A 25,422-nucleotide genomic window follows, 5' to 3' on the forward strand; every position below is an offset into this window, starting at 1 on the left:
AATTAACATTTTCTATGTTGTGCTGTATTTGTATTTATTTCTCAGTTACCTGTTGGACGCCTCTGTACTACAACTACGATACTTTTATGTGAATTCAGAACCCGTTGAATGACCAGGCCCCAACAGTAGTCATTAATGATTTAATGTCAGCTCTGGAGGAGGTCTCCAGGGGAATGTCCCAGAATCTGTGCTTCAGTTGGTGGAGTTTCACATTTTCATCCATAATTTAACTGAAGGCAGAGATGGTAGCTCATTCAGTTGGCTGGGAGAGACCTTGGGTGACAGAATCAGGATGTGGGAGACACTTGACAGATGAGAGTATTATTTTAAATCAAATTTAAATTTGATTAAAAAAATGTAAATTCTTCTACTGGGGTTCAGAAGATCCACTTAATAGATCCAAGATGAGGGAGGTGAGGCTTGACAGTGTTTTGTCTGAAAACTTTTTCAGGATTTTGTGTCATTGCAAGTTCAGTGTGAATCATTTTCGGGGGAGGGATGGCAGGAAAAAGCTAGTGTGATGTCAGACAACATTGGGTGAGGGAGTCAGGTGTCCACTCCACAGTCCTCCCTGGAAGGAGCAGCTGTGGAGGAGGGGTACCCTCTGGCTCCTCTGGTCCCAAGATCAGTGGGCTTTTCACTGTGAGCAGAGAGGCAATGAGAGGTCTGTAGATCAGTGTCCTCTCAGCTAGGTATTATCCATGTATAGGGGCATACTCAGTGCTATGAGCAGAGATCATGTCCATTTGGCATCCTGGAAGGCTTCATGGAAGGAGCAGAATGCTATTGAATCACAGAGTCCAGGAGTTGGAAGGAGGTCACCCTGTCCAGCCTTTACGTAATCAAAAATCTCTCAGCTCCCGGATTTCCAGGGAGAGGCAACCAGCTCTGTCCTCAGGCAGCTCTTCCTACTGTGGGACCGCTCTCCTGGTTAGGAAGGACGCATCCTGCCTCTTTGCCCCTCCGCCCCCCAGCTCTTGGTTCTGCCCTTTGGGGTCACACTGAACAAGATTGATCCTTGTCAAACAGGACAACCTTTCACATACTCGAAGGCGGCTCTCACGGCCTATGCTTCTCCACTCTTCTGGTGTCCAGATGGCTTGACCCCAAGGCCCTTTCTTTGGAAGTCCTGGCGCTTCAGCGTGGGGCCCGAGCTGTGCGTTTGGGAGATTGACCTGTCTGCATGTGTAGGAGGGAGAGGAGGGGGAGCAGGAACGAGGCGTGATCTGCAGTGGGCAAGAGGGGGAAAGATGTCTAGATGGCGGGGGCCAAGTTCCACAGAGCTCTTACCAGAGCAACCTTTGTCCTTTTCCCATGGTACAGTGGGTGCTTAACAGTTGCTCTTTTACCTGGTTTATAATAGAGTGCTCAGGCAGCAATGATGAATGCTGGGGAATTGTCCCTGGATTTCTCGAAGCGAGGTGTCAACATGTGGTCTTCTGGTAGTGGGTGTGGGGTGGGGAGGTGCAGAGCTGTGGCTGGGGCCTTCTGCCAGATGCGACTCCAAACTTTGTGGCTTGTTTTCACCTGGCCCCTATGGGCATGGTTCTTAGAATGTAGCTGAACCAGTTTACCCAACGTTCCTGAAGTGCCTGCCCCCTCCACCCCAAGGCCTGGGCTCCATACCAGGCCCGCAGAGATGGACTATGGTGATGTCCTGAGCGGCCTTCCTCTGTGAATGGAGAGAAGCTTCTCCCTCGTGGTGCTTGTGTGGACTGGCTCAATCCAGCCCAAGCCTCTGGTGGGCTCGCTGGAATGAGCCATGCTCCTTAGTCCTCGGGGTACACGCTAAAAAGAGCTCTTGCCCTCAAGCAGCTTTCACTCTTTGGACACTGTCTGAGGAAAGAGAGTGTCTGGGAAAGGCCTGATGGAAGGGCATGATGGGAAAGGCGTGTTCTCCTCCCTTGTTGGAATGGCAGCCACTTTTGGTCTGGGCTGACCTTTGGTCCCGTTTTTGTTCTCAGGGTTCAGCCCAGTCTGGCACATAGTAAGTGCTTAATAAATGCTTGCGGCATCTTCATGGGACGTCTCTATGTTGATGACTCTCTGACCTGCTTAGGTCTCCAGCCTTTCTGCTGAACTCCAGTCTCACGTCTCCGGACATCTTAAAAATGTCCAAAATGAACTCACCCTCCTCTGGGTCCTCAGGCTCACCACCAGTTGTCCTGAGCTCCTCATTGTGACTCACCCCCCATATGTGAGCTGTTGCCAAGGCCTGGAGATTTCACCTCTGCAACGTCTCTCCTCTGAGCACCCCACCCCCCTTTGGTGGAGGCCCTCATCACCTCACATCTGGATTATTGCAATAGCTGTTAGGGGAGTCTGCCTGCCTCAAGTCTCCCACCACTCCAGGCCATCCTCCGTTCAGCCACTAAAGGGATTTTCCTAAAGCTCAGGTCTGATCATACCACTCTCCTACTCAGTCAGTTCCAGTGGTTCCTAATGCCTCCAGGATCAAACACAAAATGCTCTGGCATTCAAAGCCCTTCCTGACCTGGCCCCTCCTCCTTTTCCAGTCTCTTGACACTTGACTCTTAGACCCAGTGACACTGGCCTCCTGGCTGTTGCACTTACAAGGCCTTCCGTGTCTCATCTCTGTGTGGTTTCTCTGGCTGTGCTCCCTGCCTGACATGCTCTCTCTCCCCACCTTCACTTCCCAGCTTCCCTGGCTTTCTTCAGGTCCCAGCTTAATTCCCACCTTCTACAGGGAGCCTTCCCCAGGGCCTTCCCTCTGTTGATTGTTTCCTGTTTATCCTCAGTACATCTTCTTTGTACATATTTGTTGGCATGTTTTTCTCTCATTAGATTGTGAGCTCCCTGAGGACAAAGACTGGCACATAGTAGGTGTTTAATAAATGTTTATCGACTAACATGTTGACAGTATTGAGAGGCTGATATTTTGTCCCTGAGGCAGTAGGGATCCACTCTAGGTTCTTGAGAAGAGAGTGACAGGGTCAGACTTGTACAGTAAGGGGGAAGGCTGCCTAGCAGTTTGTCTGAAAAGGATCTGGGGGTCTAAGAGCAGGCACTGCGAACTCTTGTAAGCTGACAGTGTAATGTGGGAGCTGAGAAAGCTAGCGTCCTCGTGGGCTGCGTGAAGCTTCCAGGAACCGGGAAGGAATAGCTTTTCTGTCCTTGGCTCTGGGGAGTGTTTGGCTCATTTTCAGGCACCCAGGAGAGGGTCCTTAAGAAAGTGGGGCAGACTGCATGGGCTGCAAGGCTGACACATAGAAAGATTGGTTGGTCAAAGGAAATAGCAACATTTGTCCTGGAGAAGAGAAAACTTGCAGAATGTAAGAGCTGCCTTCTGATCAGTGGGAAGGAGGGCAGAACCAGGAGTAGTTGGGGGAAGCTGAATTCAATCAATCCCTGAACCCTGATTAAGCCTCCTTGGGGTTGGGGGTAGCACAGCAGGCTCTGGGATGACAAAGGCAAAGGAGGAAAGGGGCCTCTTCCCAATAGGCTGATAGTCTAAGTGGTAGTGATGGGGGTGAGGGTGAGGGGGACAAGCTCTCTAGAAGTCTCTGCAGAGTAAGTATAAAGAGAATAAATACAACGGAGCGCAGTGGGGTAAAGTAGAAGGGAGGCTAGTGAGGAGTAGAGATCAGGAAGTCTTGGCGTAGAAGATGGTGGCTGAGCTCTCTCTTAGCGGAGGGGTTGCCTTTCCACCTAGGTGCTGGCTAGTACAAATGCAAAGGCATGGCGGTGGGAGATGGGGGGTGGCAGGTGAGGCTTACAGAGCCAAGGACAGTTTGGTTGGAACCAAGTGCGATGGGCCGAGTCCAGGGAGGCTGGAACGTGGGGCAGGGCTTTCCAAGCTACACCGAGGGGTCTCTTTGGGATCCTGGAGGTAACTGGGAGCAGTTAGAGTCGATTGAGTAGAGGAGAGACAGAGTCAGACCTGCTTGAGCAGAGGGAGGTCGTGCAGGTCCAAAGAGTGATTTCGGCTTCACGTCCAGAAGCATTTTCCAACCGTGAGTGTTGTTCCAGAGCAGAGTGGGCCTCCTCTTCTTTGGGGTGGGGTTCTTCAGTCAGGGGCTGGATGTCCAGTATGTTGGGGTAGGAGGGATTCTTTTCAGGTCTGGATTCCAGCTCTTGAATTCTGTGCATCTCTGAACAGCAGCAGGAAACAGGACGAGTGGGATGGGAATTCAGGCCGGGTGGTTTGGTAGACAGGATGCGGCTCTGCTGCCCTCTGGTGACTGTCTGGGGCAGGGCAGTAAGGGGCCATCGAGACCCTGGCTTCCTGCTCCCGAGGCAGTGGAAGCATGGGTTGCTTAGATCTCCCCCCCAGCCTGAGGGGAGAGGAGCAGAGGCCAGAAAGGCAGGAGTTTGGTGGCCCGCAGAATTACTGTCCCACTTTCAAATGAATTCATGTGATTTGAGATGTTTGGTGAACAAGGGAAATGAATCTGGAGTCCATTTGGCAAAAACTTATCAAATACCTTCTGTGTGCCAGACCAGTGAAAGTCTTTGGGATAGACACCAAAGCGAAACCAGGCCTACCTTCAGGGAGCTGACATTCTAAGGGAAGAAATAAACTGTATACAAATAAGAGACTATATAAAGTCATTTGGTGGGGAATCAGGATAGGCGTCATGTAGGAGGGGGTATCTGAGCTGGGCTTTAAAGGGAAGATGGGGATTCTAGGAGGCAAAGGTGAGCAGGGATGGAACCTGTGTGGTGGCTCATTGAAGAGGGGAAATGATATGCCATTCGTGGAAAAATGCCAGCTGGCCAGTGGGCTAGAAAGGAAACAATGTGACTGGACTTAATGTTAATTTGAGTCAGGAAAGTATATTAGGGCTACATTGTGAAAGACTTCAAATGCTAAACTGAAAATTTTTTATTTTTATTATTTTTGAAATTAAAATTTTTTTTAAATTTAAATTTTCTTTTCTTTTCAGATCTGAATTTTCTCCCTCCTATCTCATCCCCTTTGCCCCTCAGAAAGAAAGCAAGAAAAATTAAACCTAACTTATTTAGTCAAGCAAAGCAAATTCCCACATTGGCTATGACTCAGTCTGCCCTCTGCGTCTCACCTCTCTCTCTGGAGGTGGGCAGCGTGCTTCATGAGTGTTCTAGACCTGTGATTGGTCATTGGATTGATTGGAGTTTCTTTCAGAGTTTTTTTGTCTTGCAATATTGCTGGTATTTGTTCTCCTGGTTTTACTCATATGACTGCATCAGTTCTATAAATCTTCCCAGGTTTTTCTAAAACCATGCCCTTCATTATTTCTCACAGCACAACAATATTACATCATATTCGTCTGCTTGTTCCACCATTCCCAATCAGCAGGCATCTCCTCAGTGTCCAGCGTTGCCACTGTGAAAAGAGCTGCCCTCAGTAGTTTCTCTCTTCACTTTCTTTGGGGTGCAAACCTCGTGGCAGTATGCTGGGGTCAGAGGCTCTGTACAGTGGAACAGCTTTTGGCGCGCAGAGCCAGATTGCTTTCCACCGTGGCTGGGCCAGTCAGTGTCATTGTTCCCTTCTGGCATTTGTCATTTTCTTTTTTGTCCACGTAACCATTCAGAAGGGTAGGAGGTGGCACCACAGACTTCTTTTAACTTGCATTTCTCTAATTATTACTGATTTAGATAACTTTTTTCACATGGCTATTCATAGCTTGAATTTCTTACTTGGAAAGCAGCTTGTTCACACCCTTGGACCATTTGTCAATTGGGGAATGGCTCTTTGAGAATTTTTTTTTTTACATAGAGGCAAGAAGGAACTACTTAATAGCTCTATTTATGTAATGACTAGCCATGTATATAGTACTTTAAGGTTTGGAAAGACTGTATCACTTAGAAATTTTGCCTCATTTTATTCTCACAACCATCCTGCGAAGTAGGTGCTGTCAATATCCCCATTCTACACTTAAGGAAACTGAGGCATAAAGAAGTTATGACTTGCCCTGGGTCTCCTAGGGAGTAAGTTTCTGAAGCTGGATCTGAACTCAGGTCTTCCTGACTCGCAGTGCTCTTCCCACCTCGCCGCCTGCTGCCTCTTTTCTTGAGCCTCGTGCTCTGTCCATACCAGTTTGGCAGGTATGTGAAGGATGGATTAGAGAGGTGACAGCCCGGAGACTAGAATAGAAGGCTCTTGGGGCAGCAGCAGCAGCACCAGCAGAGCAGTCCAGGTGAGAGCTGGTGACGACCTGACCTGAAGCGGTATGAGAGGGGAGACGGAGAATCCTTAGTTCTCTTAAAGTTTAATATTATTGTATGCATCGTTTCAGTTCTGCTCACTTGCGCATGCCGAATTTTATCTGTGGTATTAGTGCGAAGTTTTCCTCACCTCCCACCCCATACATATATATTCTTCTGATTATACCTGCTCAGTGCCTAGTATATTGTGAGTGTTTGACAAATGAAAGTATGCACTGGTTTTATTTGTGTAAAAGCTTTAGTATTTTATGTAATTGATCAAGATTGTCTAAAGCTTCTTTTATGATCACTTCTGTGGTTTTCTTTGTTGGCTTTATCTCTCTCTAGCTTGGAGAACATAATCATATTTGTCACATAGAAGAAGTTTGGTGGTTTCTGTATTTTTGCAAGTAGTTCACACATAATAGGAGTTATTTTAAAATATTTGATAGAATTCACTTGTGAATCTGTCTAGACCATAGTTTTTTTCCTTTATGACTTGTTCATTCCCCCTTCTGAGATTGAGTGCTTTGGATTCTCCATCTTCTGTTTTGTTAATCTGGGCATTCTGTAATTTTGAGAATATTCATCCATTTTACTAAAGCTTGTACTTTTATTGCCATGTAATTGGATGTAATTTCCCTTCATTTTCTCCAGGATCGAATACAAACAGTACTGGCTATCCTTCATGCTTGGAATGGTTTCTCTCCTCATTTCTATCCCTAGAATGCCCAGCTTCCTTCAAAGGGCTTACGTCCTATCTGTTAATCTTCCCGGCCATCTCCTCACTGTGGAGCTTACATCCTGACTAGCACCTTCTTTCCCCTTTCCCCCACCACAACCTTGGTTTCTATCCCTGGGTGCTTTGGCTCTGATACCTTCTCTTGTCCAGAACCAGGTCTCTATGCTACTTCCTGCTCATTTTAGCACTATGGTGCTGCCCATAGAAATCCCTCTCCCTCTTTCCAGCTTCTGTTTATCTGTCTGTCTGTCTGTCTATCCATCCATCCATTTATTTATTTATAGGAAACCTACCTTATCACTGCAATTGCATGTGCCTTCAACAAAGAGATCACTTTGTACTGCATGCTTTGCACATACAGTTTTTGCATATAGTTTTATTCTGTTTTCTGTGTAACTGTTATTTTTGTCTAATGCAGTATAAACTTTTTTGGGGGGTGGGGGCAGGCAGTGGGGTTAAATGACTTGCCCAGGGTCACACAGCTAGTAAGTATCAAGTGTCTGAGGTCCTCCTGACTCCAAGGCTAGTCCTCTATCCACTGTGTCACCTAGCTGCCCCCAGCAGTATAAACTTCTTAAGGGCAGGTGCTGGTTTCCTTTTCTCTTTGTATCTCAAGTCCCAGCCCAGTGTCTGGCTCACAGTAGGAGCTTAATGGATTCTCTCCACTCTCCCACCTTGAGAGCATGCTTCTGCACTCTGGCCTCCAGTCTCCATCTTTTCTGACTGCCGATGTTCATTCACTGTATTTGCTTTTCCGTGTCCCTTCCTGTGTCTAACTCTGGGCACAGTGACAAAGTCCACATGACTATTGCTGAAAAAGGATGTGGGCCAGTCCTCTAGCCTTTATTTCCTCTTGCCATCCCTGCCTGTCATTCCCCTGGTCATGCTCCCCTTTGTCTCCCCTCTCCGCATTGGGACGTCAGCACCTTGCAAGCCGGGATTCCCTTTGCTTGTGACCAGGACTGCTGCTCTCTGTCCTGGAACTGAGACACAGAACCGGCTAATTGGTGACAGAGCTGCCAAATGACATCTGATCCTACACCTAATGCTAGTATAGGGGTCTCTTGGTGTTTCTTTTTGCCCAAGTTTTCCGTCCCCACACCATCCTGGGGCACTGAGCTGCTCCCTGATGCCACTGCTGCCACCCCCCGGTGCCACTTCCTTCCACTGTGCCGGACTCCTGGCTGTCCCCCATCCTGGAGTCTACAGACCTCTCTGTCTATCTCCCTAAGCTCTTCTGGGTTGGAAGAATGACTCAGTGATTTTTTTTTTCTTGACTTTCTGCTCAGAATATTTTGGGTCATTGAGGAAGAGGTTCTTGGGGAGCTGTATCAGAGTTGCTAAGTTCTCACTCTGCCATCTTAACTCTGCTCCACTAGGACAGACCTTTCCCCAGAGGACCTACATGGCCTTTCTTCTGGATGTCAGGACTCAGTGGCTAGTTGGAGAGATGAGAGTGTATGTGGCCCAGCCCTTACCTTCCCTGGTCTCTAGTTCAGTGAAAAGATAGGGGCCCCGTCTGCCCTGAACAGCTTTCCCTGCCCAGAACCGGAGGCCAGATAAACCTCAACGTCCAGTAGTGTATGTGTGTTTTTTAAAGAAACCCCAAACTCTCTCTTGACCTCCAGTTTCATGTTTGCAGAACATCTTAAACTCAGCCTGTCCAAACCGGAATTCATTATCTTTCCGCCTCCCTCAAACCCTCTCCTCTTCCGAACTGCCCTGTTCCTGTTGAGGACACCATCATCCCTTCCTAGTCCCACAGGCTTGCATCCTAGGCATCATCTTTGATTCCTCACCCCCTCATGTGACCGTCGCCAGGTTCTGTCTGTGGTGCCTTAGAACCAACCCTCGTGCACACCTCCTTCTCCATGCCTGCATTGTTGTAACTTCCTGCTGCTGGGTCTGCCTGCCTTGAGTCTCTCTCCACTCCATTCTACCCTTTACCCAGCTGCTACAGTGATCTTCCTGAAGATCTGGTCTGATACTCATTAAACTTGGGGGGCTCACTCTTACTTCTAGGATCAAATAGAAAATCCTCTGTTTGGCTTTTAAGGTCCTTCTGAGCCCTGTTCCCTTTTAGCCTTTCTAGTCTTTGTATACCTCGAAGGGGCCCCCCGCCCCTGCCCCACTCCAGTGACATTGGCCTCTTGGCTGTTCCTTGGCATGCTGTCTAAGCTGCTTCTTCCTTTCTTTGTCTCCCCAGCATTTAACACCGTGCCTGGCACGTAGTAGGTTTGGTGACTTGACCTTAATTCTGTGATTTTCAGGCCCCTCACCATTCCTGGTCACTCTCCTCTAGATATATCTATATCCTTCCTAAACTATGGCACCAAGAAGTGAGTCCAGCAGGGCAGGGAAGAGCAGGTTCACCACTTCTCTCCATCCTCTTAATGAAGCCCAAGATCACATTATTGTCTTCTACCCCCAAAAGCCAGGCATATTTTCCCCCTTTCTCTTCTTTTACCTATTTAAAAAAAACAACTTTTTGGGTGCCTTTTATTTTTACATCGAAGGCATTTCTGAATATTACATCACCCTCCACTGCCCCACACCCATTGAACCCTCCCTTGTAAGAAAGGAAGGCAGCTTGGCCTGAGCTGCTAGTTCTGTGACTTGGGGCTGGTGATGTACGTGGCATTCTGGACTCCCCCAGCCCTCATGTGCCCAGAGAATGTTCATTACCTTTTCTCTGTTTTCAGTTCCCTGAATTTAGTTCCATCAGTTTGCTTTTAGCGAGCTCTCTGTGTATGTTCCCAAGAGCTGGCCTGGCTGCCTCTGGATGGGTCCTGCCATACGGACTCTCCTCTACTTTGTAAGAGCCATTACCATCAGGCTAGGCCAGCTGGGTTTCAGAAAGCTCTCCAGTGGGTCTTGTGGAGAAGGTGGAAAGATGCGGATATGGTCCAGGTTAGGGGATTGACTGGTAGCAAAGAGCTGCCATTCTGCACAGAGTGGCTGGCTGGCATCCTCATTCAGCCTGCCTGGTCCCTGCTTCTGGCACGTCTGGCCTCAGCCTGTGCCTTCCTGACCCCAGCTTTTCAGAGTCCCTGGAGTCCTCCCCTCTGTCCCACCTGGGTGTCTAGCCTGGGACTCAGAGCCTGGCATCTGCCCTCCATGGCCTGGGTGTTTAGCCTTGAGAGCCCACTGTTTATTTAGCTCTTTTTAATGTCGAAGCAGCCCTTTGCCTCCATCCCAAGCTGGTTATGTCCATGAAATCATCAGTTTGGCATTTCCTGTATTTGTTTACATATTTGGGTCATCCACTGAATCCTGCCAGGACCAGCCACGTGATGGGGTGAGAGACCGTACTCCTCACTTCCCAGAGCCGCCTTTGTTTCTCTTCTGGCCTGCCTCTGTGGAGTGGCCCAGTGGGACGTGCCTTCTTCTCCTACTGCCCTGTTCTTGTCCCCGTGCCAGCCAAACGAAGCCATCTCTTCTGTGCCAAATGGACCGTCATCATGTCTGGGGAGTAGCGTCTAAGTGTGGGATTTAGAATTCCCTCCCCCAGCCTCCCACCTACCTATACGGTAGAAATAGCACCAGGTTTGGGTCCCAGCTCTGCCGCTCAGCAGCCGTGAGGCCTCCTGGGGCCTCTGGCCTGGATTTGGTGGCCTGGGAGGTCCCTTCCAGCTCCGGATCTCTGATCTCCTGGCCCTGGCGGTAAGGGTTCTGAGGCAGAATGCATCCTTTGAGTAGCTGTGAGGAGGATGAGCTCGGAGTCTGTGTGGGTGATGCACTTGGCTCTGAGTCTGGACTGCTCATGTTTCTGTACAGTTCACCTGACTGTGGTATGGAAGAGACATTTATTTGGTTCTAAACCTGACCTTTACTAGAGTAGGAGCATGTGTCATTCATCTGCTTCCTACACAGAACTCAGGGCATGGGGGAGGTGGGAAGGGGGGCATCGAGGGTCATGGTGGCTCAAGTCCACTAGAGAGACAGCACTCCCAGTAGCTCATTCTGTGTCCCAGGGCAAAACTGTGGCAATCAGCACCCAGTCCTCGGGTTCCTGGCTGCTCTGGAGGGGCCTGAGGCCTTGAATGTTGGTACCACGTGGCTGTGGCCCACAGGTGAGTATGCTTTCTTTCCTCGGGCCGGACTACCCATAGCCATCTCCAAATGAACCAGAGATGTCCACAGGTGCTCTGTCTGTCCATTGGATGCCCCTTGGTGTGGCAGAAGTCCTCTTGCTCCCAGTGACAGGGCTTGCGGTCTGGCCACGTTCCAGGCCATGCTGTGAGGGTGGGTTGCTCTCCTCTGCCTTTTCCCAGAAGCCTCTGTGGCTGACCTTCTCCAGGGAGCAGGAGTTCCCAGGGCCACACATCCAGAGGCAGCTGTGGCCTGGCACGTGACTCTCACAGTCTGCTTCATTCCAGGCATTTCAGCAGCACTGATTACGTATGCTGGGCACAAGGCTCTTTCCGAGAGACTCTCCAGGTCAGTGGGGACCTTTTTGCCAGGGCTGAAATGGGGATAGCGAAACACATCAGACAGAGGCTGATGTGATGTTACGGTGCGCTTCACAGCCCGCTTGCTGTCTTAGAGGGGGGACCTGCTTTCGGGGTATTCATCATCCAGAGGCCACATTGGGGGACATTCAGCATGGAAGCCGGACAGAGCAGGGTATGTTCTTATGTCACAGGTCACTGGGTCATTTTACCAAACGGTCAAGGCCCAACAGGAGAGGAAGGGTCCATTTCCCTCCCGCCATCATCTTGGAGGTATTCAGTGTTTAATATTCTTTTCCTGTTCGCTGTCAGCATCAGAGAACTTGTGGGATAGCCTGCTGGTTACCTCAACAGATGTGGCCCACCCTCCCCCTGCCTTTGGATGTGCGTGACCCTGCTAAGCACAGCAGAGCCCGAGGCTGGGACCCCCCGGTCAGGAAGGTGTTTTTGTTGTTGAGTCGTGTCTGAATCTTTGTGACCCCTTTTGGGGTTTTCTTGGCAAAGATACTGGACTGGTTTGTGATTTCCTTCTCCAGCCCATTTTACAGATGAGGAAACTGAGGCACACAGAGCAAAGTGACTACTTGCCCAGGGTCATACAGCTGGTAAGTGTTTGTACCACCTAGCTGCCCTCCGTTAGGAAGGACATTGACAAATTGAGGTGTCCAGAGGAGGGCCCAGAGTCCATGCTATCTGAGGACCTGGGGATGTTGACTCTTCAGAGTCAAAGGCTAAAGGGGATGATGTGAGACCTGCCTTCCAATATTTATAGGACTGTCATGTGTGGGGGGGGGGTGGTCAGACTTGTTCTGACCCTCTCCCACAAGGCGAATCAGAGAGCTATGAAAATCGCCCAGGCTGATGTAAGCGCGATAAAAGAGAAAACCTCCCAGCGATGAAGGAAGCTGTGGTGAAGGGCCACCAGAAGGTCTTGTCTGGGGTAGGCCATCCTGGGTGTGTGGTCATTTAGCCAGGGCCACCCTGCCCCCTCCTCAGTCATTTAAGGCTCTTTTGTCTTTGTGTGTCCCCATCAGTGCTTGCAGCAGAACCAGTGTGGAGGGGCCACTCTCTTCCTGGGGGGCCTTCAAGCAGAAGCTGGATGGAGAGGGGCTCTGCAGTAAGGCTGCTTAGGGGAGGGGAGCTGGTTTGTGGAGGGCCTTGAATGCCAGGCTGAGTCGTTTGTGTTGTTCTGAGCTCATAGGAGTTCTTCGGTGCGTTCGGGAAGGGTGGAGACAGAGGCTGCAGGACTTGGTTGGTGCCTTGCATTTGGTATTTTTCTCTTTGTTTTTTTAGAGGCTAGAGAGGAAAGGCTGCAGATGCTCCATCCCTCATTTGATGCCTCGCTTCACCTTGCTAGGCCTGGGTCACTGAGCGTCAGAAACTGCTTGTGGTTGGCTCTGCCGAGAGTCCTTTTTTTTGCCTCCTGGGCTGGCGGAGAAAGTGGTTCCTTGTCCTCCTCCTGCAGCGGGGTTTGTCCAGGCTGAAGATCCTCTCTGCTGTCTGGAGATGGGAGTCTCCCTTGGCATCCAGGCTTGTCAGGAGACGCTCTCTGCAGGGCCTTGCCAGACTCCCCGCCCCACCCCAGCAGCCATCCCCCATCCTTCTGATCCCTTGCTCTGGCTGTGTTCGTGTCTTCTCTTTCTTAGAACCAAACAGTTCCTCCCAGATGCCCATTTTTCATGTGACAAGCCCAAATCTGTTTGGGGGTGCCTTTGACAGAACTGTGAAACCCGGAATCAGGAGAACCAGCATTTACTCTCTCTGATCTTGGTTGAGGCAGAGGGAGTGTGGCTCAGTGGCTACAGTGTCAGGACTTGGGTTTCTTCCCACTGATGGTGCTTTCTCCCTGTGTGGCTTTGTGCGGGAACCTCACTGTCCTTGGTGATGAAGCAGGTGGGTTGGCCCAGAGGGAGTTGGGGAGAGAGCTCATATTACAACCTGCGGATTTGGGAGCCAGGGAAGCTGGCTTGAAGACCAGCTTAGAACAATGGCCCAAATCTAATTAAGGTGAAATGTAATCAGGGCATGCTGGTAACGGAGCACACCCATACCCACATGTAGTCCTGCCGAGGCTCACACATCTCTCAGTACTGGGTGGGAGCAGCAGGATTAGACAAGGCTACCCTAAACTCCTGGCATCTTGGGCTAAGCAAAATGCCTGGGACCACAGAGGGTTCCTTCCTACAATAGGCAGAAGATGGCACTCCTTTGGAGGCTGGGTCAACAAACTGGTGTCTGTCCAGAGGACTCACCAGGGAGTCAGGCCTTATGGGCAGCAGTCGAAGGTAGGGATGTGTAGCCTGCAGAACAGGACGGTCATCTTCAGGTGTTTGAAAGGCTGTCTACGGAGCAGAGGCTGGCCTTGGTCAGCCTGCTCCCAGAGGCCAGACGAGGTCCAGGGGGGCCCAGGTTCAGCTTGTGGACCAAATGTAGGGTTAGCGCTATCCAGCCATAAAGCAGATTTCCGAGGGAGGCCACTCTGGGCTCCTTGCTGGGGGTGGCATTCAGTGCCTTCTGCATTAGAGTGGACTACAGCTTTCCTCTTCTCCTCCCAACCCAGATTCTGTAGAAAACCTCAAGGATCTAAGTTCCCTGAAGAGGAAGTTGGCATGCCTTCTACCTCCCGTGTCACCCCACCCCGAGAGTCCGTCAGGCAGCTCGTCCCAGTTGCCCTGTCTCTGTCTCGCATGTACATGGGTGTTGATTTGTGGTCTTTCCCATTAGACTGTGAGCTCCATGAGGGCAGGCGCGCTCTGGTTCTGCCTGTCTTTGTAGCCCCAGTGCTTAGTCCAGTGCTGGGTACACAGTTGGCACTTAATTATTGCTCGTCACCCGACTTCCATCACAGTTCTCCCCATCTACTGCTCAGTAAAGTCTCAATTCCTTTTCTTGGCATCTCGGGCCCTCCATGATTTGGCTCTGGCTGACCTTGCTAGCCTTCTCTGAGGCTGTACCCTCTCTGGGTGTGGCTCACTGCTCCTTCTGCCCTCTGTCTGCCATGCCTGGGCTGGACTTGACGCCCCTGGGACCGTTCACATCTGCCGCTGGTGTTCCCTCTTCCAGAAAGCTTGCTCGGATTGCCTGCCTTCTCCAGCAAGCTCCCAGCTCCCTCCTGACCCTTTCTCTCCCTTGCACCTGTCACCTCATGACTTATGTCTTATTTGTGTATAGCATTTCCCCCATTGGGTGGCAAGCTCTTGGGGGCTGGGCTTTGTTTTCTTTCTCTCTCCCTCTGTGCCTAGCACAGGACTTTGTAGAGCATAGCTGCCTGGTCAGGTTGTGGCATTTAATTTGGCTGCCCAGAGTCAGAGGCCCCTGACCCTCCAGGAGGTAGCCAGGGCCAGGGTCTCTTCTCTTTGGGATCAAGGAGTCAGCTCAGCATTTATGCAGTACCCACTGTGCTGTGTAGAGCCCAGCCCTGCCCAAGGGACACCGAAGGATCACTGATGGGGACAGTGGAATGGGGAGGGTGTGGTGTGGGCATAAGTCAGTGTGATACAGAAGGGAGTGTCAGGGCCAAGGACAGAGCCAGGCAGGGGGCTCAGTTAGGATCTGAGGGAAGTGGACATACTTGGGCCACTGGGACGAAGAGGCAGAATTGTGAGGCAGCACGTCGAGGTCAGAACAGTTTTGTTCTTTTGTCCTTCTCAGGAGCCCAGTCCTCTGGCTCGTTCTCTCTGCTCTTCTCCAGAGCTTTTTCCATTTCTTGTGAAGTGAAGAGTAGAAGAATTATGTCCATTTTACAGAAAAGGACATTAAGGTTTGAAGGGTGGCAGGCTCTTGTCCCTGGCTGTGAAGCTCACCCTGCCTTAACCTGGAGTGAGAATGGGTGGCTAGCTCTGGGCTCCCAGGGATCCTGCTGGCCTTTGTTCCCTGGTTGATTCTTCCTGAGCCTTGCAGAGACGTATGGAGCTGTGCCTGAGATGTGCTGGCCTGCCGTCCTGTGTGTTCAGGACATGGACATCATTAATTTCTGCTTGAGCAGCTAGAATTATTCAGGGCAGCTTTTACTTAAAAGGAAAAGCCAGTGAATCTGCACTCTGATTGGAGAGAGAGGCTGGGGTGGAGGCCTGGAGGCTGGGAATTTTTCAGAGGTAGGAAGATGCAGGGAGAGCCAGTTTGGTCCCAGCTTGGTGCCTGGGCTGTCTGCTCGGCTGCCTCCCCCACCTAGGCTGAAGATTTGATTGGTTTGGGGAAGGTCTGTGCCTTCAGTCACTGTGCAGTGGCTGGGCGCCTTCTCTCGGACTTGCTTCTGTTCCTCTATTGGTTATATTTCTTCCTTGCCCTGGTGCGTCCTGGGGTGCACATGCCACCCAGCCCCCTGGCATCTTCCCGGCCACTCCTGTGGTGACCTGCCGTCCTCCAGCCCCTGGCTTCAGCCTGTGCTTGTCATGGCTTTTTTTGTCAACTCAATTCTTCTTTGGTAGAATGGGTCTATTTTTAAAAAATTATTATTTTTGTTATTTTGTTATTTTTTTAAATTAAAAAAATTTTTTTGAATGGGTCTCTTCTTGTTTGCATTGTCTGCCTCCAAAGGTGGTTGGAGAGATGTGAGCTGGGACTGCTGTGGTCTTTCTCTGGACCATGCTTTTGCTGTGGCAGGAGAGGTGGGGGGCACCCCTTGGAGGCTCGCACAGCCTGGGTTTGGATTGGGTTTTGAACCAGACCTGGGATATCTCTGGTAGGCTGTGCCCAGGGTCACGTAGCCGCCAGTTGGTGTCAGAAGTGGGACTTGACCTCTGGGTTTTCTGACTCCAAGGCTGGCTCTGTCCACTGGGCCACACTGCCTCTTGTCAGATGAGTTATTCTGAGTTGTTTTTCTTTGCATCAGAACTGTGGAACTCTCCTAGCGAGTCAAGACCCTTGAGTGATGGCCAGTCAGCACCTGGGGCACCGGGAGGTGAAGGGTCCTGGCACGGTGTGGTCAGAGGGGAGACTCCTGGCTCCAGCCCTAGCTCCCTGCCCACTACCCCTCGTTGTCTCTTGTGAGCTCAGTCAAGCACGTCATTTTCTTTGGGCCAGGCCTGTGATTTCAGGTCACCCAGACAGCGTTTGACAGAGAGAGGCTGCAGACCAGATGTCTGACCTTGGAGACTGCCTTCCGTGCAGCGGCGGTGATCTCAGTTTGACAAGTGAGGCAGCGGAGGCCCAGTCCAATGAAGTGACTTTCCTGAGGTCCTGCACTCTTGTCACAGTTGGGATTGGAACCCAAGTCTTTCTACCTCTGTTCCCAGAGCTCTTTTCATGGCATGACACTGCCTGTGGGCCCTTTGGAAAGCAGTTTGTGGGTTGTCTAGGGAGCTCCTTGTGGAGAAGGAGCTGGTGACATGAAAAAGGACACTGTCTTCGGGCTCCCTGGGAGGCTTCAGGGCCTTCATGGGACCTCTGCAGGACCCTGGCTTCCTGCCTCCTGCGGAGCGCATTCTTTCCCTTTCAGAATCCTTTCTATCCAGACGTGGTTTCTTGTGACTGCCTTCAGTGAAGTGCAGGCCATGGGCCCTGAGGGTGGCCTGCTGGGGCTCTGAGGGTGGGGAGGGAGCTGGGTTTGACCTCTGCAGTGCCTCTTGGCGGGCTGGATTCAGGCCAGGGGCAAGACTTGCCTGCTAAGCTCCAGTCCTTCCCTTGACCTTTTCCTTCCTCTGCTCCCAGATCCCAGACCCCTGTCAGGAGACCTGGCTTGTAGGCTGACCCTCTGATGTTCAGCCTGGTGATACCCTACTGGCTGCTGGGGGTACAAAGACAGGAGTGGCAGGCCTTGCACTCAAGGCATTTACATTTTTTTGTGGGGCTTGATAGGACACAGTGTGTGCACAGATAAATTCAGACGCTGAAAGTGGAAGAAGGAAAGGGATGAGCCCCTTGAGGCATAAAGGGGCAGGCTTCTTGGAGAAGTGGACATTGGAGCCGAGCTTTGAAGGAAGACAGGGATTCTGAGAGATGGTGGTAAAAGAGGACCTTCCAGGCTTGGGCAATGTCCTGGCTGACTTCAAGGAGGAGGGGAATGAAGAGCAGGGATCAGGGAATGACCAGCAGTTCATTTTGTCATAGAACACAAAAGTACAGGAAAGTGTGAAATGAGGTACAAAGAATGGACAGGAGGGGCCTTAGATGCCTGGCTAAGGAGCTTGTCCTGTTTTATTGAGAAAGTAACTGGGAACATCTGAAGGCTTTGGAGCAGAGGGGTCAGGCCTGGGCTGGAGGACAGTTACCTTTCCAGCTGTGAGTAAGTGGAGAGCCTGGCAGCAGGGAGACCAATTAGAAGGCTGTTAGAGTAGTCCACAGTGCCTGGCACATGATAGGCACTTAATAAATGTTTGTTGACATAACTAATATGAAAATATGTTTAATATGATTATACACGTAGAGCCTATATTAGATTGCATGCTGTCAGAGGAGAGGCAGGGGAGGGAGGGGGAAAAACTAGAACTCAAAATCTTATAAAAGTGAATGTTGAAAAAAAAATAAATTTTAAAAATAAATTTTTGTTGGTTGATTTTTGTCTTTTTGTAAAATTATATTTTATTTTTATTTTTATTTTTAATTTTTTAAATTTTTTTTCTTTTTAGTGAGGCAGTCGAGGTTAAATGACTTGCCCAAGGGCACACAGCTAGTACGGGTCGAGTGTTTGGTCTGAGGTTGGATTTGAACTCAGGTCCTCCTGACTTCAGGGTCAATGCTCTATCCACTGTGTCACCTAGCTGCCAAATTATATTTTATTTTTAAAAAATGAGTAAAAATCTGTTTTCTGTCCCTCTCACCCCATGCCCTCTTCCCCAAACAAGAATGACAGAAAAACAAAACCCCCATTACAAACACATAGTCAAAACACATTCCTGATTTGGCTGTGTTCAGAAACTATAAATCTAAATCTATATGTTTCTTCTGAATTCTGAGTCCTTCACTTCTCTGTCATGAGTTGAGTGATAATGTTTCATTATCAGTCCTCTGGAATAATGGTTGGCCATCAGAGTCCCTAATTTTTTTCAGACTTGTTTGTCTTTACAATATTGTTTTCTTTGTATAAATTATTCTGGTTCTGCTCACTTCACTCAGTATCAGTTCATACAGGTCTTCTCAAGTTTCTCTGAAACTGTACCCTTTGTATCTTACAGCCCATTAGAATTTCATCACATTCATAGATCATGACTTGTTCAGCTGTTTCCCAATTGGTGAGCATGCCTTCAGTTTTCCTATTCTTTGTCACATCAAAAAGTGTGGCTATACATATTTTTGTATGTCTTTAGTTTTGCTTAGGCCTAATCACCCTTTAATTTACCCTCCCTCCAATTCCCCCTTCTCCTCTTTCTCTCCTATTTTCCTTGTATTTTTGTACTATGGGGTGTGTGTGTGTGTGTGTGTGTGTTCCTCCCTTCTTTGTCTAGTTCAGATGAGAATGAGGTTCATAGGTCACACTCTTCCACCCCTTTCTCCGTGTTTGGAAGGGTGTCTACTTGAACACCCTGTTTATGTGAGATAATTTCCCCTTACCTCCCTTTCTCTTTCTCCACCAGGGGATTCCTCTCTTCTCCTCTTCTCTTCTCTTTCCATTCATCTCTTAGAATCATCAAGACATAGCAGAAGCATTCCAAGGCCTCCTTCTCTGACCCTGATGGTGATAGGGATCGGGGTGGGGGCAGTGCACATGAATCGTCTCTTCATTTGAATGTAAGCAGTTTATGCGTGTTTCATTCTTTATCGTTCATCCTGTTTATCTTTTTTGGTTTCTCCTCACTCCTGGTTTTGAGTAGTCCAGAAGAGAGGTGATGAGGGGCTGAACTAGGGTCAAGGCCATGGCAGGAGAGGGGAGAGCAAAAATCAGAGGTGCTGTGGAGTTGGGGTCAGTAAGAATTAGCTGCTGATTGGATACTGGATGAGTGAGAGAGCTTGAAGCAGCAGAGATCAGTGGGGAAAGGAAAGAGAAGGGAAGGGAATAGACACGTATACAGCTCCTACTGTGTGCCAGCACTGTAAGAGTCACTTAACAGATATCTTAATCAATCCTCACAACCACCGTGGGAGATAGGCACTGTTATTACCCCCATTTTACGATTGAGGAAACTAAGGCAAAGAGAGGTGGAGTGACTTGTACAGGGTCACCCAGCTAGGAAGTGTATGAGACTGGATTTGGACACAGGTCTTCCTGACTCCAGGCCTAGGAAATCTATCCACTGTACCACCTTGCTGTCTTTGGAACAAGCCCTGGCCCTGGATTCAGAGTTGTCTGGAACTTGGGCAGCTAAGGGACCCAGTTGATAGAGTGTTATTTGAATGTCATCCTTTCTCTGTAGCTCTGGTCTTTTTAATCAGGAGTGCTTGGAAGTCCTCTATTTCCTTTTTCCCTTGTAGGATTTGAGTAAATTAGTCTTGGCTGTAATCGTATATCCTTTACATTCTGTAATACTGTATTCCCAGCTCTCCACTGCCTTAGGATGGTGGCCGCTAAATAGTGTGTGATCCTCACACACCGTGTGAGTCATCGGTGGCTCTTCAGTACTTGAATTGCTGTTTGCATTATATTTTTGACCTGAAATCTTGAAATCTCTGGATTTTTTGTCTGTAATGTTTTCTGGAAGTTCTTATTTTCAGGAAGTGACAAGTAGATTATTTCTATTTGCCTGTTACTCTCTGGTTCTAAGAGATCTAGGCTGTTTTCTTTTAAGATTTCTTGAAATATGATGTCTAGCTCATGATGAATCATGCTCTCCGCTTCTAGATAGAGAGTTGATGGACTCAGAATACACATTATAGCATATTTTCTTCTCTTTCTCTCTCTTTTTCTTTCTTTTTTCTTTTTTTTGGGTATGGCTAATGTGGGAATTGTTTTTTTGTTACTGTACACAGTTGTAATGGGTTTTGCTTTTCATGCCTTGGAAATGGGTGAGGGAGGGAGGGAAGGGAGAGAATTCAGAATTGAAAATAAAATAAACTGAATTTAAAAACAAAAAAAAAAGAAATTAAGAAAAAAATATGTCATTTTGGTCATGGCTTTTAGGTAGTGAGGTAATCCTTAAATTTTTCTCTCCTATCTTTTTTCTCTGTCATTTGTTTTTGCTGTGAGATACTTTACTTTTTCTTCTGTTTTTTTTTTTTCAGTCTTTTGATTTTAATATTTCTTGTTGTTTCATGGAGTCATTGGCTTCAATTTGGTCCATTCTGATTTTTGGGGAATTTGTTGCTTAGGCAATATTTTATACCCCTCATGCATGCGAGTTGTTAATTCCTTAATTCTTTCTTCCACAGCTCTTATTTCTTATCCATTTTTTTTCTATAGCACTCTTATTTCATTTATTTAAAACAAACAAACGAACAAACAAAAAACCTTCTTCTCTGAGCAGTTCGAATTGAGATTGTGCCCAAGTTGTGTTTTTCTTTGGGGCTTTGATGGTAGATGTTTTGGCTTCATTCTCTTCTTCTGGGTTTGTGTCTTGAGTGTCTCTGTCCCCATGATAGATTTTTTGGGAGGGGTCCTTCTTTTGTTTGTTCACTCTTCCAGCCGACACCCTGACTTCAGACTTAATGCTGATGCTGGACTGCGTTCACTTCTGGAAGGTCTAGGCTTTTCTTGCTGCTGCTCTTGCAGTATTGAGTGTTGTGTTATCCCATATTCCAGGGACAACTCAGGCTGGGGACTTGACAACTTGCAGTGCTCCCAAGGTGGTCTGATCACTGTGCCTCTGGTCAGAGCGCCAGGAGACAGACTGCTGCTGGGCTAATTATCAGCCAATGGGACGCTCTGCCGGTTCAGAACTGCTGGTTCCCCTTGGGCCTGGGAGGCTGACTGATTATTCTTCTGCAGGAGGCTCTAGCGTGGACTAGAAGCTAGAACTGAGAGCCTGCTCTGTTCTGGGTTCTGAGCTACAGCCTGGCTCTTTGCTTCTGAACCTGCTCCTTTCTTGGTGTGCAGCCTAGGGCCTTACCCTAGAGCAGAACTGCCCCTGCCCCAGGTCCAGGTCTCCTCCTCAGTCTGCCCTTGCCTTGGCCAGTGCCCCAGTATAGGGCTGGGACCTCGTCTTTACCTGGAGCACAGCCTCTTCCTTAAGCCCGGAGTGCCCGCAGACCACTCTGTCACCTTCTGCTTACACCTGGGCTGCAACAGTGACTCGGCATGATTTTTTTGGTTCTTGAATTTCCCTGTTAGGATTTGTGCCAGGATATTTCTTAGGTGTGTTTGGAGGCGTTCTGGTGGGGGAGCTGACTGTATTGCTTCCTGTTCCGCCATCTTGGCTGCGCCTCTCTGATTTTGTCTTTGTGTCTCTACCCCCAAAACAGTGCTTGGTGTGGCAGTGTTAAATGTTAACAGCCACCAAGAGGGGGACCCCAAGCCCTCCCTGAGCAGCTGCTTGTCTTTTGGGCAGCCTCCAGTATTGGCAAGTTTTCCCTGAGGTCAGGCTTCTCTGGTACTGGTCACCATATGCAGTCAACCTAGCCAGCTGCTTTCTTTTCTCTCACCATCCAGGAGTACGGGGCTGGGCTCAAGCAGGCTGTGTTGACAGGTCCACAGCCCCCGAGGCAGAAGCAGTGACTGCCTCCGGATTTGGGGTGGGGCTCGAGCGGAGGCCTGAAGGGCCTCTTGACACCCAGACTGGACTGGTAATCCTGGGAATCGAGTACTTTGCCTCCAATAATCCTGGCTTGTTATCCCCATTTTATGGAGGAGGAAATGGAGGAGCAGAGAGAGAGGTTAATGAAGCAAGTGGCCTTTCAGTGTCTTCCAGTCAAGCCAGCAGCATTTACTGAGTGCCTGCTGTGTTTAGTCCTGGGAGCATGGCTATCTCCACCCTGTCATGGGCCCTGCCCCTCTAGGGTCAGCTGTAGACAAGTGCAGACCAGACCTGAGCCAGGGTCACCCAGAGTGCCCCACCGGGCGGTCTGGGGCCCAGCCAGGGATAGCAGGGCCAAGTGCCAGGCAGAAGGCTGGAAGCTGCTGCTTAGTGGTTGCCCCGCACTCTCTGTGCTGATTTCCCCGAAGACAGTAGTTCTGCCTGACTTTGTGGAAAGCCTGTGACTTTAAGAGCTCCGCCCCTCCCTGCAGGGCAGGCACACAGTCGGCAAATGGTCTGTCTGCTCTGGCAGCTGGCAGCAGCCTGCGGAGGTTCACAAAGACACAGGCAGATGGAAGGGAGCAGGCTCCGGGAGCGGGACTGGGAGAGGAGGCGGCGAGAGCAGCGGCGCCGGCAGCATCCTCGGCCCTCGCGATGAAAGCCTTCCCTGGCCGGTCCCCGTGCTCTGGATTGCCAGAAATGTTGGCCTGATCGAGACATCTCTAGGAGCTAAAGCCCCTTCTTTACAGGGACACCCTGCCTGAGCTTTGGGGAAGCCCCCTCCCCTGGACTTCTGGCCCCAAGGCGGGGAGGAGGAGGAGGAGGAAGAAGGAGGGGCAGAGAGGCTGGGGCACCTTCTGTCCCTGGCCAGCCCTGACCAGACCCTTGGAGCTGCTGGACTTGTCTCTCTTTGAAGGGTGGGTGTGGGTGTGTGGGGGGCGTGGCTTGGTGGATGGCTCGTGTTCCGAAGAACAATGATGAGGGAGTGGAACCAGACCTCTGGCCGGCGGCTGAGACTCGCGGGAGAGCAGACCCAGCCTGGCTGGTTGCCTTTCTGATCTGCTGCTGGGACCTCAGTGATGACCGTCAGCCTGAGGGCTTCTTCACGGCTGCACGATTGGAATTCTTTCCCAAGGAGCCCTCTCGCTTTGGAATTTAGCTCATCCGCTTGGGACTGGCCTTGAAGGGGACCCAAGGCATTTCTCAACTTGGCCCAAGTCCCAGGCTGGAGGGAGGGCAGCTGATGTCCGAAGAAAACTCGGAACCACGGATGCCTCGGAAAGTCTTAGAGACCCAATTGCTCAGGCTGGTGGAAGGGGAAAGGCTTCCTTTCCAGGGGTGGCAGGAATGACTGACTGAATGAATTGTGACATGCTCAGAGCTCACACTCCACGTGACCTCAGGGACCAGGGTCTCCTTTACTGGGCTCAGGCCAACTGTCTTTGAAGATGGCTGAGATGAGAGCAGACTCGGAATAGAGAAACAAAAGAGCGGGCTGCCGCCTTGCATGAAAGGACTCTCTGTCTGCCTGGACTTGCTCGGTCCGGAGGACTCACGGGGGACCATCCTTTTTACCCATGGATGGATGTGACCAGGGCTGTACTCTGGCTTTGGGAAGGTGGGCTTCCGTGACAGGGGGAGGAGTCTTGCTTCGGAGGTGAGAAGTGGGTGGGAGAGTCTGGGGTGCTTTGTGGCCCCAGGAAAGGGACTCTGGCCCATCATTGTTGGATTGTATTTCCATTTGGGGGCATTTCATTAGTTTGGGGCCTCTCCTCCTGATATTAACCATATCAATGGTATAGGGAGAAAATACTCAGAAGAGAAAAGTTTGGCCAGGTCTGCCAGCCCTTGGGATGTGACTGAGCCATGGTCGTAAGGGGAGGGATTTGGCTGTGAGCTGAGTACTGGACAGACAGACAGCAGTGAGGAGTGGCCCTGGGAGGCTAGAGGTGGCCCCAGTTTGCATGATGGATGACTCCAGTATTCTGCGGAGGAGAGGGCTGCAGGTGAGTAGAAGAAAGGTGTTCTGGAAAACTTAGGGAAATGGGAAGGCACAAATGGGTGATGAATTAACATTTCTTTTATTTTGTGGTGGTGACTTGAAATTTGCAGATTTCTTTAAGGAGGGCATTCCACGCTGTTGAACTAAACAGGCCCGGGACCCAAGTTATTATTCTGGACTGCTTCTGAAGCTGCCATGGCCAGGCCATTTCTAACTGTGATCAGCCCCTCTGCTTTTTCCTTGCCTTTCAGTCTGATCTGTGGGACATTCTCTCCCAGTCTTTCCTTTTGACTTTTCTTCCATAAGAAAAAGTCTTCTCCATGTATTTCTTTTGTGGAAGTAAGATATTTGTGAATGTTGTTTTCTAGACCATATGTTCCAAGGCATTGATTGTGACCTGCAGAGGACAAGCCTATGGCTGGGACTGAGGGCCCGTGGCTGGCTTGGGCTCTCCTGCTGTGACCTCAGGATCACCAGTAAAGCAGAGGCTGCCTTCTCATTAGGCCACCACATACTCTCCTGTGTTGTGAAGTCTCAGTTCTGCAGTTTACCAACATCTCAATCTAAGACCTGCTGGAGAGCATTTCAGTAGAGCACGTATCTCAAATCTGCAGAACTGTCAGTTCTTCAGGGCTCTATTTCCTTACCATCTGTTCTCTTCTCACTCATTTTTTCTTTCTAATTCAGTAACTCTTTATTGCGTACTTAGTATAGGGTTGGCCCTAGGTTACAGAAATGTAAGGAAGAACTGTAAGCTCTTTGTCCTCAGGGAGCTTACATTCTACTGGGGCTGGTGAGGGGAGGAGTAGAAAATACTACAGTACTTTGATGATTTCTATACAATTTGAGCCTAAGATTCTGCCATAGTTTTTAGAAACAAGTCCACTTCTTCCAGGCACACGTAGCCCTGAACTCTGACTGCCAGCAGCGTCTGGAATCACAGTTGGGGCAGTGTCAGCTCTTGAGGGCATACCTTGTGGGCACTTTTCTTGTCCTGGTGACACAGGTTTCAAAGGTTAAGGGCATAGAATTTTGAATCACAATGAATGCCCTTTTTCGGTCTGTCCCATGCTACAGTTAGATTCATGAGGCCCCAGGAATGGGGAGCTCACCCCCTTCCCAAGGAGTAAGTGGTTAGCTCTCTTTGTTAGTAAGCTCTTTATGCTAAGCCTGAATTGGTCTCTTTGGCTGTCCCTTCCATTGTTCCTAGCTCTGCCCTCTAGGGTCCAGTGGAACAAGGCTAATTCCTTTTTCTCCCATGACAGCCCTGCAAGTATACAAAGATAGGTATCCTGTTTTCTGTGGCCTCAGCATCTCCCTTCCCTGGCATGCTCAGGGTTCTCTGTGAACATCCTGGATTCCTCCAATGGTGGAGATCAGGGTTAGGGGGATTCTGTCGTGGTTTGGAGGCACTCTTGGGCTCCCCAAGGTGCTGGGAGCTGGAGAAGGGTACTTTGGTGAGCTTTGCTCCCAAGGTGCCTCTTAGCTGTGGTCAGACTCTGTCTCCCTGGGTGCTGTGGGTACATGAGCTTCCTGGAG

General features: G+C 49.7%; 1 protein-coding gene and 1 long non-coding RNA gene across 22 annotated transcripts in view; both read left to right on the forward strand.

The window, feature by feature from the left end:
- Positions 1–25,422, forward strand: part of MAST2 (microtubule associated serine/threonine kinase 2) — a 161,476-nt gene that overhangs the window by 30,742 nt on the left and 105,312 nt on the right. Inside the window, exons 1-2 of one of the 16 annotated variants that reach the window (XM_020987621.2) lie at positions 10,177–10,552; positions 10,864–10,962. The exons of 12 other annotated variants lie outside the window; for them this stretch is intronic. In XM_020987621.2, coding sequence (XP_020843280.1) covers positions 10,933–10,962 — 30 coding nt within the window. In that variant the 5' untranslated portion in view covers positions 10,177–10,552; positions 10,864–10,932. Of the gene's footprint in view, positions 1–10,176; positions 10,553–10,863; positions 10,963–23,562; positions 23,888–25,422 lie in introns of those variants that run through there. 3 more of the 16 variants (XM_020987631.2, XM_020987620.2, XM_020987630.2) reach the window with 3 other exon arrangements.
- On the forward strand, positions 10,975–15,844 carry LOC110209292 (uncharacterized). 6 transcript variants are annotated; one of them, XR_013487422.1, is made up of 3 exons: positions 10,975–11,329; positions 11,419–13,233; positions 13,901–15,844. It is a non-coding gene; the product is annotated as an uncharacterized LOC110209292 (long non-coding RNA). The 6 variants fall into 6 exon arrangements; XR_013487419.1 differs by having other exon boundaries at positions 11,419–12,457; positions 12,634–15,844; XR_002324775.2 differs by having other exon boundaries at positions 11,419–12,280; positions 12,375–15,844.

Source organism: Phascolarctos cinereus, unplaced genomic scaffold (genome assembly GCF_003287225.1).
Source record: "Phascolarctos cinereus isolate Bilbo 61053 unplaced genomic scaffold, phaCin_HiC Scaffold_5;HRSCAF=322, whole genome shotgun sequence".
In the NCBI taxonomy this organism is placed as follows: Eukaryota; Metazoa; Chordata; class Mammalia; order Diprotodontia; family Phascolarctidae; genus Phascolarctos; species Phascolarctos cinereus.